Source organism: Fulmarus glacialis, unplaced genomic scaffold (assembly GCF_000690835.1).
Source record: "Fulmarus glacialis isolate BGI_N327 unplaced genomic scaffold, ASM69083v1 scaffold10090, whole genome shotgun sequence".
NCBI classification, from domain to species: domain Eukaryota; kingdom Metazoa; phylum Chordata; class Aves; order Procellariiformes; family Procellariidae; genus Fulmarus; species Fulmarus glacialis.
In genome coordinates this window covers 34292-55116 of record NW_009185973.1, presented here as the reverse complement: position 1 = coordinate 55116, position 20825 = coordinate 34292, and the positions used below count along the sequence as shown (strand labels likewise).

General features: G+C 42.2%; 1 protein-coding gene across 1 annotated transcript in view; it reads left to right on the top strand.

The window, feature by feature from the left end:
- Nucleotides 1-2677, top strand: part of ADAMTS20 (ADAM metallopeptidase with thrombospondin type 1 motif, 20) — a gene marked incomplete at both ends in the record, with an annotated part of 46960 nt that extends 44283 nt beyond the window's left edge. Inside the window, 2 exons of the mRNA XM_009586403.1 lie at nt 1830-1934; nt 2592-2677. Coding sequence (XP_009584698.1) covers nt 1830-1934; nt 2592-2677 — 191 coding nt within the window. The remainder of the gene's footprint in view (nt 1-1829; nt 1935-2591) is intronic.
- Nucleotides 2678-20825: the final 18148 nt, after the last annotated feature.

Sequence of the window (20825 nt, the reverse complement as noted above, 5' to 3'; positions counted from 1 at the left end):
GCATTCAGGGGCAGCTAGAGACAATTTATGTACAATTTAGGTACAAATGAAGTATCTGAGTACCTGACTTAACCTGACAAGAAAACAGTTGGAGTTCATTACAGTATTGGATATCTTCAACCTGGAAACCCTTTGGGCTTAGTACAATACACACCTATTTGCCATCTGCAACTTCTGTTGGGAAGTCATTCTGCTTACGTGGTTTTACACTGATGCATTTCCATCTATAAGGTCTGCACTGATACTAACACTTTTAATGCAGTAAAAAAGCCTCAGTTCCTGCATTCCCAGTCCTTGAAATCTGTTCCTGGCCTTCAGTATGCTGCATGCCATGACAGACAGCTGTTAAGCTGTCATTATAATTGTACACAGCACTTCTCATTTGTCTTTGCAAAATGGTATCACTGTGAATGAAGCTACTTTGGGCCTGTTAATTTTGGAAAGCATTCCACACCGCTTGTATGAATTTCCTCCAGATACTTTATTCATTAAATAGAAATCTTCCACTTTTGGGGCACTTGAAGAACAAGCTACCCTATCCATATGAGCTTATGTTAGCTCATCCTGAGTATATGAGCGCTATAAACACAGCAACTTTACATAGAAGTACTCTCAAAATAAATCTGCCATACTGAACATTAGAAGACCGAATTTTGATGAAGGAATTTCAGTGAATCACAAGAATAAAGGCTGAATGTTGTATTTTTATGCATGCATACATACATATACCCACACAAATATTTATATATATATAAAAAAAAAGATACACCTGACTATGACGATATTAAGCAATAAAATACAGAAGCTACCATATGTAATAGAAATGTTATCTTTGCTAAAGCTTTGATCTCAGGATTTGGACAATTTTAACTAGGTCTGAATATAGAAATTCAGGCCTTCCGTGAATTGTATGGAAGTGTGCAGGAGTTTTCTGATTGTAGTTCTCCCTAAACTGACCATTAGGCTCTTTGTGGAGGTAGTACTTCTTTCCAACATATTGTACTTCTGTGTGAATGCAATTTAATCATTTTAGGTGCCCCAGTTTTTTTACCAAGGCAGTGCAGTTTGTTGCTTTAAATATATTTCTTATTCTCATATGAACTGATTCTGTTTTAAAGCTAGTTTTCAGAGTATGTATTTGTGTAGGCAAATATTTTAGAATTAATAAACTGTTTTGAATGGTTTGTATTGCAAAACATTCCATTTAGCCATAAATTTATTTATTTTAACCTCCACTTATGTTCATGTTCAATTATGTTATTTAGTATACTGAAAAAGAAATGGAAGATAAGAGGATGATGCTTGAAGAGTGTGCTTGCAAAAATTTGAGAATTAGATGGCTAAGTGACTAGTCTGTAATTTCCAGACAGCAGTAGGTCCTGACCATGTTATTTCGAAAGAGTTCAGGCACTTTAAAAAAAAAAAAAGGTCTTTGAAGAAAGCCAGCCTCATTCTTGCATGTTGCAAGTCCGTACTTTTTGTAAATTAAAATTTAATATGTAGCAAGGAGGCTAAAATAATTTGAATTGTCTGATGTTAGTTCTGTATTCAGACTCTGCAGACAGATGCTACAGATCAGCTGATGTACAGGTGCAGAATAACTTGTGCACGTGTCTGCGTCTATATCCTGAGTGTCCAAAAAAAGGGTATAATGCAGTGTGACTAACCCACATTAAGTACACACCTTTGAGTACTTAATGTCTAGATATTCCCTAAGTGATATGTGCAGATATGCCAATGTGAAGTGTTTTAGTGTTTTGAACTCTGTTTATCAGCTCTGTGTTTTAACTTTTGCTTTTTTTTTTTTTACTCTTTTTTTTTTTTGTTAGGGACAGTTCAGCATTAATTTGGCTGGTACAGGTCTGAGAATATCCAGTACAGTTAGGTGGCTTGCTCAGGGCAACTATGCAGCTGCTGACATACAGAAATCCCACGTAAGTCGATGTTGTTTTCCTTTACCTGCACTTATGGCTTGGAATATTATGCCTCCAGAGGTGCAAGTGATGAATCCCTAGTGAAAGCTGGCTGTGAATCAAAAATAGTGTTCAAGGTCTCTGACCCATCTAAGTCGTCTTCCAGATGTAATGCGAAAACTATGTTTAATCACATCGCCCAGAATCTAATCCAGATCAACACTGCCTGCCTACCCTTCTCTTACTGATTTTAAGAGCCTATTGTTACATTAATTAGGTTTATTAAAAGTTTTGAAGATATCTAATAATACTTAAAAAAAAAAATAAACACAACACCCCAAAAACCATTTTATTAAAGATACCCTACTACAGAGGATCCTTACAGATTGCTTGCCTCCAACTTGATTCGTGTGGGAAACCAAAAGGCCAGCTGAACAAGAACAGTAAGCATGCACAGTTTAAGACAACATTGGATGGTAAGCCTGGGAAGAATGTATACAGCGATACTGATAAAGGATCTCTGTGCTCGTTTTGCTAATTTGATGGTGTCTCTTGATACAGTATTTGTAGGTACGATTTGTCAAAAGGTCTATTGTGTGCAAACCTCAAGGAGCTTTTTGCACAACTGTGATTTCAGTTGCTTTTGTTGATTGACCGTTCTCTTGGTCTAATTCCCAGGATGGTACTAAAATATATGGAAGATGTGGAGGATTCTGCGGAAAATGTATTCCTAACACAATTATTGGTCTCCAACTTCAAATGCAGTGAGAACTCTGATGTGGTAAGAGCATCAAAGCAGGGATGTCTGCCATTTAGGTGCAAATTGTAGGTGCTGTGTATATATATATTTTAATTCTTTCGTCTCTGTCATGCTTATTACTGTAATGCTCACTACTAAGAATTCCTGTTTTCTTCAGTGTTTATTCAGGGATGTATTATCTGTTTGTGGGCTAGCAAGTGCATAAATCACAATCAAAAACCTTCAGGTTTTATTGGAGAGGCATTAATTCAATGTACAGTATATATTAGCAAGTAAATTGCACTGAGGTTACTACCATGGGTAACACTCTAAATTGTACCATAATTGTAATACTTTACCTGCAACTAATCAGTGCAATTCTTTATGCAGTATTCGGTAAAATTTATACTCTACTGGTTTTCTTGATCAACTGTACTAAAATATAGAAAGGAAAGAGTTATTGCTATATAGAGAAGACAGGTAATAATTTCAAATACTTCCCATTTTGTGAAACCTTTTAGGAATTATCTGTCAACAACTTACAGCAGAAAAGTATATAACCAACATACTTGAGATAGTTTCTAAAGGTCTGTGTGTTTCTCTGTCAGTAAAGGCATTTTTTCCCAATCCCTTTCATTATATTCTTTGTGGTGCTCAAATACTAGCAGTAATCCTGAGAAGCGTGGTTTAACCTCTGTAGTCTCTATAGCACATGTTAAACATCTAGCCTTAGTTTTGTTGTGGTTACAGGAAAAGAAAATAAGGAAACAAATTGCTTGGAAATCTGGTTTTAAATCCCTGCTTTTCATCCAAGTATACTGTAAAAGCAGTGTGTTCTGTTTACCGTAGCATCGTGTATGTGATTGTATGAATATGATGTGTTAAACACTTTCCATGTACACCTTACTCCTTTGTACTGGCCAATGGCATATTAGTAAAGGCTGTAGTGTGTGTCCCGCTTATATTCAAATTCAACATATTTTTCAATAACCTTAGTGAAAACCCTGGGCAGAGGCATCAAGCCCCACAGTGTTTTTGGTGTCCACCTTTGGCTGAGTTTAACTTTTCAATGTTTGTAAATACCGTTCTAACATCAGCTAGTTGAAATTATTTCTTCCTGAAAAGTAAGCGTATGAAAGAATTACAAGGTTTAAAAAATGATCTAGCTCTTTGATTTGTTGTTTTGTATTACTTTACAGTCCAGAACTGTAGAAATATACGCATATAAAGATAATGCGTTTCAGGGCCAACTCTCAGGTATTCAGAGTAAAATTTTCTACATCCATAATAACATACATTATGTACCAGATAACTATAAATGCTTTTTCTGACAATATGCATTCTGTAAAGCAAATCTTTGTTTTGCATGCCAGTACAATTGGTAGCTATATTAGCCACGAATTAGCAATATGTATTAATTAAAAACAATACTGTACCACAAAAGCGTAAACAGCTACTTTTTAGATAACACATGTAGGTAATTATTTTGTGATCTCTGCATCAGAAATGTATTTTTGCACTATGTGCCTTATATTAGTTGTAAACATTAATAAGAATATAAAACATTATTTTCCTAGAAATGTTTACATTTATAATTAAAATCTTGTAATTTATGAAATATTTATATAATAAATATGCTTGTGTGAATGGTACCGGAGTACTTTTTCTTTTTCTTTTTTTTTTTTTTTTTTTGGTATGAAACGCTTAGAACAAAATGTTGCAAAAACATTTCAACTTGTTTATGCACAGAATAACTACATTCTTAACACCTCTTCACAGTAATATACATTGACTTATCCTGCAATAACTGCCACACAAGCAGGTTATAATCATAGGAATATTTTCCATGGAAGCAAATCCTGCTTCAGAGGTACGAACCGCATGTCTGTGTGCTCTTTCCAGTCATCCCCCCATGTTCACCTGTACCTTTCTCGGGGGGTTACCCTGTAAATCGTTCACTGAAATAATGTAGAAATCTGAAATAATCTTCCTCCTCCTTGTCCTAAACTCAGATCAATTCATTTATAGCATGGACCCCAAACAACTGCTTTGGCAGAAGGGGAACTGCAGTCCTCCTCCATCCCCAGGAGGACCGTTTTCTTTTCAGCCCTGAAACTCCAGCTAAGGGCTAGGAAGCGCTCAGCTCTGCTGCCACAGAATCACTCTGAAAATCCACTACCAAAGAAAGTGATTTTTAACCCAATATTCAACACAGCATGTTTTTATTGGGTAATAATAGTAATTTTTGAGTAAAAATGTATTTTCTATAATTAGAGCAAACCCTGTGGTCCAGTCAACTTCTGCATAAAACAGCACCATATTGTATTGTAGTTTTTTGCATCTTTGCTTTCTTTTATGCTTGCTTTGGAGTTTCAGCCATGGTGTAGGGAGAAAGTATTTGCGTGTTGTGGCATTTTGTGAATTCCTTGTGTTAGGATTTTGATTTTGTTGAGAAAAAGGGCTTAATCAATCACCCCATTTCAACTTACTAACTTTTCATCCTGAAGGCAATTTAAGGAAAACATGAGCCTGATGATCAGCTCTGGTGAATTTGGAGATGTGATGATGCTGACATGTTAGAAGGTCCGCGCAATAATATGAGAATCATGGGTTGTACTTGCAGTATTATATTTCCATCTCCTTTAACTGTCATTGCTGTGGATTTCCATCCCACTGGGCAGCCGAGACGCGTGCCAGAGTAGCGGGGTGCTCCGTGAGAGCGCTGCGAGCTCCACCTCGTGGGTCTGCGTGTGCCGAGCTGCCCACGGCTGGTCACAGTCAGACAGCTTCCAGCTTTGGCTGATGGTTAGGAAACGAAGTGCTCAACTGTCCCATCACTATTCCATATTAAAAAAAAAAAAAAAAAAAAAAAATTAAGGAATGGTAATAGTTAAAGATGGTTGTAATAATGCTTTCTCTTAGATGTCTTCTAGGACGCTTTCAATCCCATCAAAGATAGCATCAAATATTAGGTGACACAACTGCGCTTACTCGCTTGTGTGTATGCACACACACATGTAGTCCTTACCTGAATATTGAATGCTGAAGACGGACTTGATGTAAAAAAATCTTGTTGCTCACCTTTATCTAACAAAATGTCACTCAGCGTGCTATGAAATGGTGTACTGCTATGTGGCAGTACCCGTGACATCTCTTGATGAAGACATCATCTAGATGTCTTTTACCTGTATCTCCCAGAATGTGATATTGGGGAGGTAGCAGAGGAGCTGGAAACCCTGGCTGTGGGTCCACTAACAGTCTCCATCCCAGCTGGATTCATCCTGTCATGGTCTGTGGTGCTACTCTCCGGGGAGAGAGGAGCAGAATATGCCCAGGCGTTTGATCCAGGACGCGTGTAAGTGTGGTGTACGGTCACCAATCCCACGCTCATGGGAAGAGTTGTGACTCTCTGATTTCAGCACGTGTATGTCTATGCAGGTTTCTGAAGGATGATCATGTATTTTTCTTATCTAACTGAAAGGCTATAATATCCAAGACATACTCAAAAAGATGAGGGAAAGCTTTGGGGTTTTTCTTCCACTCCTGTAACCCGGAATATGTTTAACATAACTTCTCAGTTTTGTTGACTATTTGAAATAAAAGTTACACATAACAAGGAGAGGGTTTATGTCTTTGCAGTTTTATTGTAGTAACACATGAGATCCCTGAGAAATTCAGAATCTGAATAAAATATTACTAGCTTGCAAGTGCTTTCTGTATCTTGCAGGGCTTTAAGTAAGATTAGTGAGGACTGTGAGGGGTTGGTTTTTATTGTTTCCATAAAGAAACAAATAGATTCCTGAAAGTTGATGTTCTGTGGCTATCAAAACTGAACTTGAATTAGAAGTGCAACAGAAATATGCTGTAATATTTTAACCTTAATTTAAAAAATAGAGAACAGGAAAAGTATGTACAAAAATAGTTTTGAAGCAAGATAATTGAATATTTAAATAGGAAATTAATATTAAAATGCGCATTTCTATATAAACATTGCAGTTGAGATTTCACAGTAATCCATGTTGGCAGTAAATCTATGTTGGCCTTATTTAAAAATTAAAAAAATTTTCAATTACACTCCAAAGAAGCCCACCAGAACCTTTTCCAAAAATCAACTTTCATGATACAACAGACTTCCATATTTCTACTTTTGTAGAATTTGAACCATGAAAAGCCAAAGGCTGCACTTAAATGCCTTTATACATACTCATGTATTGAACAGTTACATGGTATCTCACTCACTTAATGCAGGTAAAAGTAGAACTGGAGGTCAGCTTGGCAGAAGTGATACGAGATAATGTCCTCCAAGCTAGAGAGTGGCATTCGTATCCTCTGGACCAGCTCATGGCCTCTCTTGTAAGGCCTGCTTTGCTCTCCTGTAGTACTTGGCCATCTTTTCCTGAGCCTTTCTGATTTTTCAAGATGGTCTCACTGCATTAAAAAAAAACTTTGAGGGAGGCCTCATCAGCCTCTCTCTCTCTATTTCCCTGGTGTGCTTTGGAAATAAGCTGAATAGATCATAGAAAAAGTAAGGTATTGCTTTTAAAGTGCGTTCCTGCTTCACAATACTGGCTTTCCTTCAGACGGAGCAGTAACTGTGATGCTAGCAGGGGAAAATTACCTGCATTTTATTCAAACAGAAGAACAAACTGTCTGACTTGGAGTTGAATCTGACATTTAATCTTCTCATCCACAGAGATGGATCCTGTGGTTTTCTTTTGCACAGTTAAGTTTATTTTGCAGTACCATGGCTTGAGAGGCTTTTCTGGGCTTTGTTTATCCTGGCTTTAGAGAAGCAATCTGTGCTCTGTTTCCGATAAATTTCTCCTTATGTTCAGTTATGACAGATATTCCTTTGAATCGGCTGTATAAAAATACTGTAGCAGCAGAGCAGAGCAAAGATCTAACTGTATTTATGTCTATATTCTGCCTTTAAACATGAACAGCTGTGCATACATTAATCTGTCTCATGTCTGACTCTGTGCTGCCATCCAGAACCTTTTCCTTTTTAATAAACAAATGTTTCCTTCTTTAATCTGTGTGTGTGTTTTATCTCTGTTCCTGCAACACAATTTTCTTGTCCACATATGTTTTTCAAATCTTATTTGTATAATTAGACAAAGCATGCAACAGGGAGAACCCGCACTGTAAATGTAGAGAACTACTCTCTCTCCGAGTACCTGAAATAAAACAAGCTATTTCTGTCTTGCACACCATTACTATTTTGTTTTGGAAAGCAAAACCCCGCATTTATGAATACTGAAAGACTCTTTTTGAAATCACTGTATGATTTTATTTTACAGTCTGATTTACAGAAGCAAGGAACATTCAAGGAGAGCTCGTGAATTTCCTATATGCAAAAGGCTAGGGTGATTCACAGCACCAGCACATCTTTACGCCTGGTGGGATGAAATCCTTTTTTGCACTTCGGTTGTCTCTGGCAGTCATTCACTGATCATGGTAATGACATGCATGGTCAGTTCATCATGCTCCGTGAGTTTTTTGATGTTCCTCTGGAAGCTGGAATAATTAAAAATGTGGTTTCACAGAAAACAAATTGAAATTTGTTCTTGTCAAATCAGGGGCCAGAAAGTTTCTTTTTAGTGCTTTGTATTTAAAATGTCTTGCAGAAAAGGCTTGTTGTAAAAACATTTATTTAACGCCTCGGTAAAGAAAACAGCAGCCCTGATAGTATTGGTGTTCCTGGAAGGTCTGCAACTCAGGGTGAAGAAAGCTGCCACCAGTAGCCCCTTTCATCAGGGTTTACAAGGTATTTAGCTAAGAATTCTTTTGCCCTGCAATTATTGTTTTCTGTCTCAGGTTTATTATTACTGCTTTTGCCAGAAAAGTTCCTTAACTAAATTCCTGCTTGCAACTTCTGAGAGAGGAGGGAAAAACAGGAGTAAATCTGTGGTTGTTACCTCAAAGGGAAAACACACCACCTGTGTGCTAACATAAAGGCAGCACTAGAAAGCACACAGTAAAAAAAGATTATTTTACTTCTAGAGTCCTCTCTTCCATGCCAGGATTAGAGATTCATTGCTGCTCTTTCTTATGTGGCCGGTATATTTTTGGTATTATGCTGCCAAATATTTACTCAGAGGGATTATTTTGAGATGGATCTGTGGAGAATGCAGATAGGCAGGCATAAAAGAGGGAGATTTTCTTTGGATTGGAAGTACACCCTCCTGCAATGTGTTTGCCTGGCCAGTTGACGACAGCATTGCTTCATATGAAATTTGGCGTTCAGAGTATTTTCAAAGCAGTGAAGGAAGGGAACTCTGGAGCACTGTTTCCAGCAGTAACCCACACTCCTGTCTAAGCAGAGGGACAGGGAGGGCTTTATCTCTAAAATGGAAACAAGCTTCTGGCTACCTGAAAAGCTTACCTAGCCCATAATCAAACAAAAACCCCACCATTGTTATCAGTGTCGTGTTGTTACTGCCATAATAAATTATATATAAGCTGTAAGAATCATAAGATTTTGATAAAAAATATACCTACAGGCAATTCCGTGCTGTGCAGTGTCTTTTTCTGTGTGTTTTGGTCCGTGCACCACAAACATTGTTTCATATCTCTTGGATGAGCCTCTAACTTTTTAACCAGAACAATCTTCTTCTGGAGAAATTGGTTCTTCAACATTTTTTCTTTCTGCTTTGCTCACTGAAAAATGTGAGATATCATATTTAACATTATTGTCCTAGAAACACACATTCAAACAAACATGTATTTAAATATTTCTACCTGCCCCCCACATACACACTCCTCATCAAGCCAGTGGCATTTTCTATGTCAGAAGGCATAAGAAGCAACTTGGCAAAGTTTTTTGGTTTTTTTGTAATGTGGTACATTACAAAAAAAATTTCTGTGAATTGGTGTGACCGCTGTTCAGTACAATAAAAGACTTCTGGCTGTGATCCCACAAGTCACCATACCAGGGTGTATTTCTAGCCCTTCACTGAATCCCAATAATACGCATGAAATTCTGCGCTGGTGCACGGATCTAGTGTGGGGATCCAGTTCCCCATGCTTGAGACCGCAGGCTGTGGGGTTTTTTGGACGTTTGTTCCTGGCCATGCGTCTTCCTCTAGCATTTTGACCAGGACAAAGCATGTGATTATTTTTCAAAATATACTATTACTAATGGAAATACAGGAGAAATGGTGTAGCACAGTAACTCTTGTGTTTTTTTTTTAATCAGGAGTTGCTATTCAAAATTTCTGTCTTATTAGAAATGTTGCCAGTTAAATTCCCCATAGCTACACAAGAATCACTTGCTCTGAAAGCAGAATTTTCATGCAAATCTGAGGGCATATTTTGCTTTAAAAGTCTATCTAGTTGTATACACTGCCTTTACCATATGAGCCAAAGCTAAATGATGTGATCAGTGCCATGCCAAGTATGAGCTAAAAATATTGGTATATTAGATATGAGGACATTAAAATGATCTCTTGGCATGCAGGAGACAGGCTGTCATCCCTACATAGCTGCAACTAGCAGATGATAGTCTCAAAGCTAGATCTTCTTCCTAAAAAGAGCATGCTCCTAATTGCTGAATTACAGAGCGTGTCAAAGAATCTCCCTTGCGTATATAAAACGCCTGCTTTTTCGGCTGGGAAGTGATTTAGTTTTCCTCACTTTCCCAGTCCCTGCTCCAGCGATAGTGCGCTGATCCTTTGTCATCAGAAAAGGGCTTGTCCGGGAGCCGCAAAGGAGGGAGCTGCTTCCCTCCAGCGTGGACTTCAGTGGTCAGTGTAGAGGTCGTGCCTTAGCATCTCCTGGAGGCAGTGTGGGTAGCTGGTTCCCCAGAAGTGCCTTCTGTCAATCTCATAACCGAGCCCTATTTCTTCCGCAGGTGCCATCAAGGAGCCCGGATGTCCTGTGTGCAGCTGTGGCTCACAGGACATGGCACGGCACCTCCGAGGCTTGGCGTTGGGGTGTCTGCTGTGTCCCACTTGGGACAGATCTCCTGTCCTGCTGATGTTCAGGAGCCACCTGTCTTTCAGCCTATTGGAAACAGTAAGACAAATCAAAGAAAGGTGTTGTCCTCAAATCTCCAATTGTCTGGTTTAGGGTTCTTGACTGTTCTTAGCATTTATTACCTGTAACAAATTTAACAAGTTCATTACCGAATAACAACAGGCTCCAGCTGACATCAGTGGTCTATTTTATAATGTCCTATACAGCCAGAGGCCTCAGGGCAGGACGACTGTAACACACCGAACAATGGAAGACATAAGGTGACATATGCTGTTAAAAACTGGGAAATAATCTGTTTCATGATTTCCCATCCAGCTCCCTCCATGCCTGCATTAGAGTCAAAGGTACTTCTTAACAAGAAAATGTGACTGTCAATCCAGACAAGAAATTTTAAACAGGTCTTGCCAGGCATCAAATAAAACCTTGCCTTCATGGCTACCTCTACCCTACTAAGTACTGGCACAACGTAGTGCACCTCCATACACCTATAGGTATAAACTCCTGCTCTGAGGCAGGGGTCCCTGCTTGCTGCAGGGAGCCTCTGCCCTGTGCTGCTCCGAAACGTGCCCACAGGCCATCTGGAGAGTGGTTCGGGCCAAAACAGCACCAAGAAACGTGGTGACAATTTAATGCCGCAGCCAGTGAGGCAGAGGTCGGCCCATGCCCCAGCCCCGTTTAATTTACCGGTCCCAGAGCAGCCCTGAGGCTGAGAATGAAGAGACCCTCCTCGTCCCTCTCACACACAGCTTACGTTCCTCGCCTCGGCCGCAGCAGCATCATTCGTATCAACATATCCTTTTGCTGCAGAAACCTTTAACATCCCCAGGCAGGGAAGATGCAGGGGTGAAGCACTTGCTATGTATTCCCATGCATGGGGCTGTCGTGCTGGTTCACTGTCACCCTTCCCTCTCCTCATTAGCAGCAATGCTATATTGGATCACTAATTTTCCCTGGGTGCGTTTTGAAGGAGGGGGATGCTCACTTGAGGAAAACATCTTGAATTTTTAAGAAGTTGCAAAAGAGTCTGTAACTCTGGCAGATTGCAAGGGAGAGGAAATTTGTGGTTTTGAATAACATAAAGTGGCGCCAGTTCCTCTACTTTTATTCCAGGGGAAATTTTATTAACAGTTGGGAAGTATAATCTGACTCCAGATTTCTCTATCACAGGCCTCTCAGATACGACGTCCTCGGCTAACGCAGCAGCAGCAGGGGGGTCGGCTGCCAGGCGTCCACGGGCAGAGCTGGCACAGGGGCATTGCCGCGGCACCTCTCTCAGAAGCTCACAGCACGACGTGGTCGTTGGCTACAAATCCGTTTTGCTGTGCTGGGTGCTGTAAAGTGGCCCCGGAAAAAGCGTGCTCTGTATTTTGGTGGACGCGGGCAGCGAGGGAGGAGCGCTACGACAGCTCTGCGCACGGGGCTCTGGAGCAGCGCCCTTACCCAGACAGCCCCTTCCCGCTTTGCAGCTCTCCAACCGACTCGCGCTGGCTCAGGGTGGAAACCTGGGACAGAAGTTCACAAGTCAGGATTGGGGAACATCTGGTTCACATTTACCCAGAAAAGTTTGCATCAGACACCAACTGCTTGGGCCGATGGAGAGAGGGAGTGTATTTCTCAAGCATCCTCAGACGAGGCACAGTTTCTGAACTTGAAGTAATAAATTAGGGCTTAAGGAAACCATTTGAAATCAGATGGCTGGAACAGAGACGTTCTCTGAGAAGACATAACTGTTTATGTTAGCAATCTGATTTCTCTTCCCCCTTTTTTGTGCCAACTTTTGTAAGAATCCGCATACAGCCTTTGGGAGAAATATTTGGCCTGCAAATGGGAAAGTTTGCTCAGCAGCACAGTAAAACTGCAGGAGCTCAAAAATGCTCATTTTACACTATTGTGTGCACTGACACCAGTGTAATGTTTAGAGCAATCACTTCCTCACCATTTTCTTCGGCACATATTGGACCCACAAGCTGAAATCAGAAGCATGCCAGATGTTACCCTAATGTCCCACAAGATGGTGACAAAATAATTCTGATTATACAACACTTTGATTTGTGGTACATACAGACTTAGCGACTCCAAATATTTTCTTACCATGCAGTTGCATTAAACTCTGCTTATATAACATACTTTGGGTGTATTTTAATGGCTTACTCATTTGGCAGAGGTTCATTCTTTTAAGTACTTTGTTGATTATATTTTAAATTAACTTCAGGACTACATAGCGAGTTTCAGTCCTCCCACATTAGGAGTCACAAGTTCCCTAGATGATGGAGAAGGAAAAGCACTTTTATTGCTTCTGATCCATCCCTTTGCCAGACTCCTTCCCCTCCCTCCCTCCCTCTGTGATTTTTTTTGTGTGAGGTCTTATGGTCCATAAATTCTTTCCTTTCTGAATTAAGCATGAAAAAAATGGTGTGGTAAATTAGGCATAAGAAAGGTGGCTACTGTAGAGCAGGTACATGATCTCCAGAGGCAAGGCTGGGAACAAACATGGTGGGGAAGAACTGAGGCTCCAGAAGCACAGGATGGCTGGAAATCACCTCCCCTACCCTCAGTCCCCACATAGTTTATTAGACTCTTTTTTTTTTTTTTTTTTAAACTATGAACAGTTTTGACTATTTGCTTTTTTGGGCAACTGAGTTGATAAACTTGAAAGAGGCCTGAACTGCAGAACTCACCTCTTGAAAATTGTGCCCTCAAACTGGGCACTGGAGACAGAGCAGGCATCCCGCTTTACAAACTGCTTGTCTTTGGGGGGTAAATGTATTGTCCAATATTAGAAACAATTGCTTTCCTTGGGTCCTATTGTTTTAGAAACAATAAAGGAGACAAATCCTTTTTTTAGCCTGTCAAGGGACAATAGAAATACCCTGTAAATACTAGCTCTTCAGTTTGATGAAGGCAGGAGCTGATTTTCATAGACTGGATGGCTCCGGCCCTTCAGGTTCCTGAAAAAGATTGTAAAGAAAATACATTCCCAGCTGTAGCGTGCGTTTCTATCAATAGATGGCAAGATCAGACTAGTCCTTTGGCTAAGACTTACAAATACACTTCAGTGACTTGAAAGCCATAGGACCAGATTTTCAAAGGTGTTCAGACAGCGAATTCCCAGTGATTTAAATATGAATTTGGTGTCTAAATATGTTCCATTTCTGGCCAGAAGTACCACTTAAAAATGATTTATGCATTCAGGAGCCAATGTTAAATGCAAAGCTTGTGTGATAAAGTAGGGCTGTGCAGAGACGCCCAGCTTGTTCTGAACGAGCTTGTTTGGCTATCAGGAGTGGTGCACCCACGTGAGCACGTCAGCCCACCCAGGAAAATCAGCCCTGCTGAGGCATGTACTTAGATCATCTTCAAAATCTCACCTCCCGCCCTCAGCACTGCAAAGACATTTGCTGTGAATTTCTTTCCTATGGATTTTGTCCACAACCAACACAGGCTGATTACAATGCACTTGTAATTTTTAATACTACATATGAGATTCAGTTTGATTTATTGTGGCAAAGTTTAGCTCCTACTCTGGGAGATGGGATGCAGCCAGTTGGAAAAGCACACTTTGATGGCAGCGTAAGCGGCAGCAAATAAAATGGTTTGAACTCAGGGACAGTCCTGACCTCAGCAGCAGTAGCTTAGTAGGACTTGGAGGGACTTATCATTTTCCTGCTTTAATTCTAATTTTTAATTCTTCCTCTGTCCATCTCTCCCTCTCCTGCCCTCTCTGTGTCTCTTTCTTTAAATGCCATATAATCTCCGTCCCAGACCTGCTCCGTGGCAAATTCCCACGCAGGTGCATCTTCATGTTGTACATCATTCCACACCTCCGCTATTGTCTGATGCTGCGTTTGACACCTGGCAGTGGAGGAAACCCTGCCCTCCCCTGCCGGCACGGCCATGCTGAACGAGTTCCTGCTGTCTATGCCCACTTTTAGCAGGTTTTTATATATAAGCAAAGCAGATGATCACAAGCATAATCATGCTTGTCTGGAAGTGGGCTATTCACACTTCTATAATTTTCACATAAGAAGCTAGATGCCTAAACCCATGTTCAACATATAAATAAACATAACCTAATTTTAAGCATCTGCCATTCCCATAGCCTTTGCAGACATTATTTAAATGTGCAGTCTTTGGCACCCAACTGGGAAAGTCGTGGCTTATGTTTCCAGAGGCCTGTAAGAAAGCTCATTTGTGTGCCATTATTTTAAAGGCATAAATACGGTGATCTGAAAGCAGGCTTCTGGGCTTACCATCAATCCTGGGCAAAACATCAGAGTTGCTGATAAAGAGTTCTCTTTGCAGCAGAATGCTATCAGCCATGCCAGTTGATATGGATTTATGGAAAACAGATCTTGTCAGACTCACCTGGTATCATTTTTCAAGCTATGTTAACACAGATGTTTTAACAAAATAAGGTTGGTTGATAAAGGTTTTAAGACTGATAAAATTTATTTAGGCTTCTGCAGGGCATTTAACACAATAATAGTGTTTTTTTCATTAACAGAAGCAACAAAAATGTAACCGTAGAAGAAAAAACATCCTCAAATGACTGTTTTTCTAGTCAGGCCCCACAGGGACTGGTTCTTGGCCCTATACAGCAATGAGGGGGAAAAATCACTAAGCTACGAATGAAAAATGCCGCAGAAAATGCAGAGCCCCACCCCTCCGTTCTTAGCTGGCTTGCCAACTAGAAGGCCAACTAGATCAGGTTGCTCAGGATCTCCTCGTGTAGTTGAGTTTTGAACATCTCCAACAATGGAGATTCCACTGTCTCTGGGCACTCTCCTCCAGTGTTTGGCTACCCTCATAGTGGGGAAAAAAAATTATATCTTACTATCTAATTGGAATTTTCCGTGTTGCAATTTGTGCCTGCTGCCTTACGCACTTCCCAAAAGAGTATGGTTTCTTCTTCTCTATACACCCATTAAATTTTTGTAGATAGCAGGAAGGTCCCCCCCGAAAGGCGCTTCTTCTCTGGACTGAACAAGCCCAGCTCTCCCAGCCTCTCCTTATATGCCTTGTGCTCCAGCCCCTGACCATCTTGGTGGCCCTCCGCTGCACTTGCTCACATTGTCAATGTCTTTCTTGTACTGGAAAGGACCAAAACTGGACAAAGTATGCCAAACCTAGTTTCACAAGTGCTTAATATAAGGGAATTTCATATCTGCAAAACCACTGATACTGCACCTCACCCTGTTGTCCAGATTTTTAATAAAGGTGTTGAACTGTATTGGCTTCGGCATTGATCCCTGAGAATGCCACTATTAACCAGACACCTGAGCAGCCCTGCTGCTCACCATCCTTAGTCTTGCTGGTCACTGTCCATCTAGCCAATTTCCGCCTATCCTATAGTCCAACTCTCTTGCCCATGTCTCACCAGTTTGGCTATAAGGATACTGTAGAAAGCCTTGCTAAAGTCAAAGTAATGAATATGTCCTGCTCTCGCCTTGTCCGACTGCCAGCCATCTCATCACAGAGGGCTATCACGTTGGTCATTGCCTCTGGCAAACCCACTCTGGCTGTTCCCAAGAACTTTCCCATCTTTTATGTCCTTGGAAATGGCTTCCGGGTGGATCTTCTCCACAAACTTCCTGGGACTGAGGCAAAATGGTCTCTTTTGCCTCAGAATAAAACGAGAGTCCAAATATTTCTCTGCATTGGCAACAACTCCTAATACTCCTGTTCAACCTCTTCATAAATGATCTGGATGATGGGATTGAAAACACTCTCAGCAAGTTTGCTGATGACACTAAACTGGATGGTGAGGTTGACATGTCAGAAGGGAGAACCATCTTACAGACAGACCTGGGCAATCTGTAAGAGTGGGTTAGCAAGAACAGTATGAAGTTTAACAAAGACAAGTACACGTCCTGCACCTGGGACGAAATAACCAAAGAGTCCAGTACAGGCTAGGATCTGTGAGGCTGGGGAGCAGCCTTGCTGAAAAGGACCTGGGCGTCCTGGTGAAACAAGTGTTGGATCCTGGGCTGCGTCCACAGGGGCATTATCAGCAGAGATAGAGACATGATCATTCCACTTCACTCAGCTCTTATCAGGCCGCACCTGGAGTATTATGTCCAGTTCTGGTCCCCACAATTCAAAAAAGATGCAGACAGACTGGAGAGGGCCCAAAGGAGGGCCACAAAGATGATCAAGAGGCTGTAGAACCTGCCCTTTGAGGAAAGACTGAAGGAGTTAGGTCTCTTCTCCTTTAAGAAGAGAATACTATGATGAGGTTCTCAAGGGAGAAGAGAAGGCTCAGGGGGGACCTCATCACAGTATTCCAGTACTTAAAGGGCAGCTACAAGGAGGATGGAGGTTCTTTCTTCGCAAGAAGCTACATAGAGAAGACAAAGGACAGTGGGTACAAGTTGCACCGGGAGAGGTTTCATCCTGATATAAGGAAGAAATTTTTTACAGTGAGAACGATTGTTCACTGGAATAACCTCCCCAGGGACGTGGTAGAGTTGTCATCACTGGAGGTTTTCAGGATGCAATGGACAGGGTGCTAGATAATCTCATCTAGTCTCCCTTTGACACAAAATGTTGGACCAGATGATCTTTCGAGGTCCTTTCCAACCTGTGCTCTCCTATGTACTAAATGATCTTTAAGGTCCCTTCCAACCCAAAACTTTCCACGATTCTATGATTCTATGTTTCTAATTTACAGGCACTAAGAGAGTGTGTGATTTGTAATTACTCAATTTATGAGTTTTTAAGACAACTATGGAGTAAAATTGGACCAGAATCAGGAAAAGACATGAATGTCCTGAGTTCTGCGTCACTGCCTTATCCAAAAACGTGGCCAATTATTTTTTGACCATTATTCCTTTCCCTCTTGTGATACATAGTCTGTTCACTTCCAGCGGATGTTTATTCCTGATACCGGTTTCTATCAGCACAGGTCTGCTCGAGCTGGAAATTTCTAGTTAGAGCAGAAATGGAGGACAACTACAGTCTGGGGGTGCGTATGAGCCACTTTTGCAAGCCAACATGTAACTGCAGCCCCCGGGCCCTGGGGAGCGATGGCGAGGGGAGGAGGCATGGGCTGAGGAACGGCACGTCTCTCCAGACACCATGGCCTCCGGGGGAGATGCGGCGGTGGCGACAGCGGTTCACATCCCTCCACTGCGCTTCGCAGCGTGGTGAAAAGATCAGCCTCCTCCTCACCTGCTGGCAGACAGGGTGTGAAATGCAGTCCCCTCCGCCCCATGGCATGACATATTGGGACGGGGACTTCTGGCAGGGGAAGGGGAGGTCGGGGATGGAGGGAGGGAAGCTGTGACCTCTCTAACTGCCTTGGCAGGATCTGGCAGAGCTCCGCTACTGGAGCTCTTTGGCACAGCAGAGGGCCCGGCGTGGTGCAGCAATGCCATTCCCTCCGAGTCTTCAAAACTCAGCTCTGTCATCACTTCTGCTGCTTCCCTCGCCTCTCTTCTAAAGAAAAAATGCTGCTTTCTGAAATTTCTAAAGCAAGATGTTCTCTGAAAGCTGCCTTTTGCTGATCCCACCCTGAAAACACAAAATGTTGGAGCATTTGGGAACATGCGTGAAGAAGAAAAGCTCAGTGCTGGATTAAAGCCACTTTTGGCAAAAGATAAAAGACAGTCTCTCTCCCGTGCACACACACTCATAGACAAATAGGAAGAAAAGCTCTCAGGGGCACAATCTATTACAATTGATATCTCTTCTGGGCTGTCAGAGATAGTCACTGGCATGGGCCCTGCTGGAGTGCAAACCCAAAAGGGATTTACAAAAACAAATCCTCAGCTGGTGTATACCTTGTATACCAGCATAGCCCACAGCAATTTGTAGAACAGGAGGAAGATGACTAATTTAGGATGATACGCAAGCACAATTAATATTTTTCTCTTAACTTAATTTCCTCTGGCCTTTTGTAGTGAACTGACTGAAACAAAGGTTCTGCTGTTTCACGCTGTTCATGAAAAGTTCAAGATTTTTGGAAATTTGACTCAATCCCAACCAGGACAGACATAATCTTTACACAGAGCTGTATATATAAATGCAGATACGAATAGGAAATTCTAAAAATATTTAACTTGGAAAACTGAATATCCGATATGAAATGCAGACCTACTGATGGTGTATGGTCTTGTCCATTCTGCTGCTGCTGGTGGTGGCTGTAAAACTAGCCAGAGTATGGATAGCAAACTCAGATAGAAATCACACTGGAAGGTAACCTGAAAAAGTCACCAGACCTTCCTTGACAGAAACGACAGCATGCATTTTATCAGTTACAACTGGGAAACACAGCTCGAGCGCAAATATTTGTAACCAACCCTGACTTAAATATTTGTTCTGTTATCAGGTGATCAGTGCTAGGTCGTCATGACAGCAGTGTAAATCCAGACTAACATGGCTAACATGAGTGACGGGGAGCTGCGCTGCAATCGTGTAGGAAAATGCCGTGTTGACTTGATTTGGTTATACAAAACTTTGGGACAAGTACTGGGAATTTTTCTGCAGGAATACGTGGGCTTAATGCCAGAGAACGATTGAAAAGCAATGACTCAAGAGCAGTCCTCGACCAGCACATGCTTTGGGTTTGTTAGGAGCTGAGCCGTGACTGTAAAAGCCCCGTCCTTTAGGCTCCCGCCAGGCTCCAAAGCCTCCTCTGGCAACAACAGATCAAAAGGACTATAAATACTTAATAGACACCCCAGGTCCAGAGGGCAGGCTGAGAAATGTCGTGGGCCGTTGTTAAGGGGATGCAGGTCTCGGCATCCCCTGTGTGCTGCCCTCCTGGGAGGCAGCAGCACGTGCTCCCGGCTGGCATCACCTCTTGGTGGTGCCAGCGAAGGCGTGCGAGGGGTCCTGGGTCAGGGATGCGACCTGGGCAGGGGGCTGCTTAGCCCAGACCTGCCACTGACAGGGATGTCCGAGCAGCCCCAGCCTCAGAGAAAGGCGCATGGCAGATGCATCCTCAGCCCATGGTTTTGAAATCGTTTCCTCCTGCATTATGGTTTATTCCTTCTGCTAAGCGCTAGCAATAGCTTTGAGTGAGGAGAAATCACAGTCTGCTCACCAATGCATCAGAAGAGGGAGACTAAGAGTAGCCAGTGATTCGTCATGAGTTAACTGATGTGAGACACAACCCGGGTTTGTAAGGTACAGGGGAACTGACATGTCAAAGCAACATAAAAAATAGTTGAAATCCTCTGGGTAAATGTTACCATCAGTTACTCTACTTCAGCTTTTAGGCCAAAGTCCGAGGGCCGGTGCAGTATTTCAATCACTTCTCTGAACACTTGCGCAGGAGAAATCGCAAAGACTGTGCAAGTTGTACAAACTTGTTAGACCGTGAGACCAAAGTCCCCAAATTGCCCTGCAACCGCTTGTGGTGGCGCTTGTAAAGGATGCTCTTTGGGTGCCGGGCTGGTTCTATCTGCTGGTGCTAAATTCAGCTGGGGCCGTACATGCCCGAGCAGACCTGGACACTGCTAACGTGCTGCTCATGGCTCCATTTGCCCTCATACCATACCCACACCTCTGAGGCTTTCCTGGTGCTTCAGGCTGTAGCCAGCAGGTAGTGCAGGGCTGTGCGATATTGCTCTCCATCCCCAGCCAGTTCCCTCCCCCTCCCCGCCCACCCTCTTCTCAAGCCTGATGCAAAAGCGTTGCTTATTTATTTTGATGTTACATTCAGTTTATCTCACACCCTTCTTAAATTTTCTTTTCTGGCCTGGTTGCAGATTTTTGCAATCCAAGTGCAGAGGTGCCTTGTGTGGGTGCAGGGAGGGAAGCGGCAGAAATTGAGAGCCTGGCTCAGGGGGCAGCAGGGACCCATCTCACCTAAGGGGCCCTAGGAGCTGCTTTGGGTTTTAGGAGCCCAGGAGACCTCGACCCGGGTGGTAGAATTGCAGTAATAAATAAAAAAGTCAGTTTAAAGCTGCAGCGAAGACAAGTAACGAGTGTAAATTAGAAGCCTAAATCCTACTCGACAGCTCTTAAGTTCTGGGGCAATGATTTGAGCCACATGTCTGATTATAGTAATGGCATATTTTAACGTTGCTTGTAACCAAGCTTAATCTTCACCGTACCCGGTACCCCCGTGTCTACAAAGGGCAGCCTCTGCATTACAAGCCCGGGCAGCTGGTGTGGGCAGAGGAGCCCGCGGGCGGCGTTAGTCTGGGGAACAGGGGCAGGATCAGATTTTCTGGTTCTGAGCAGAGGCT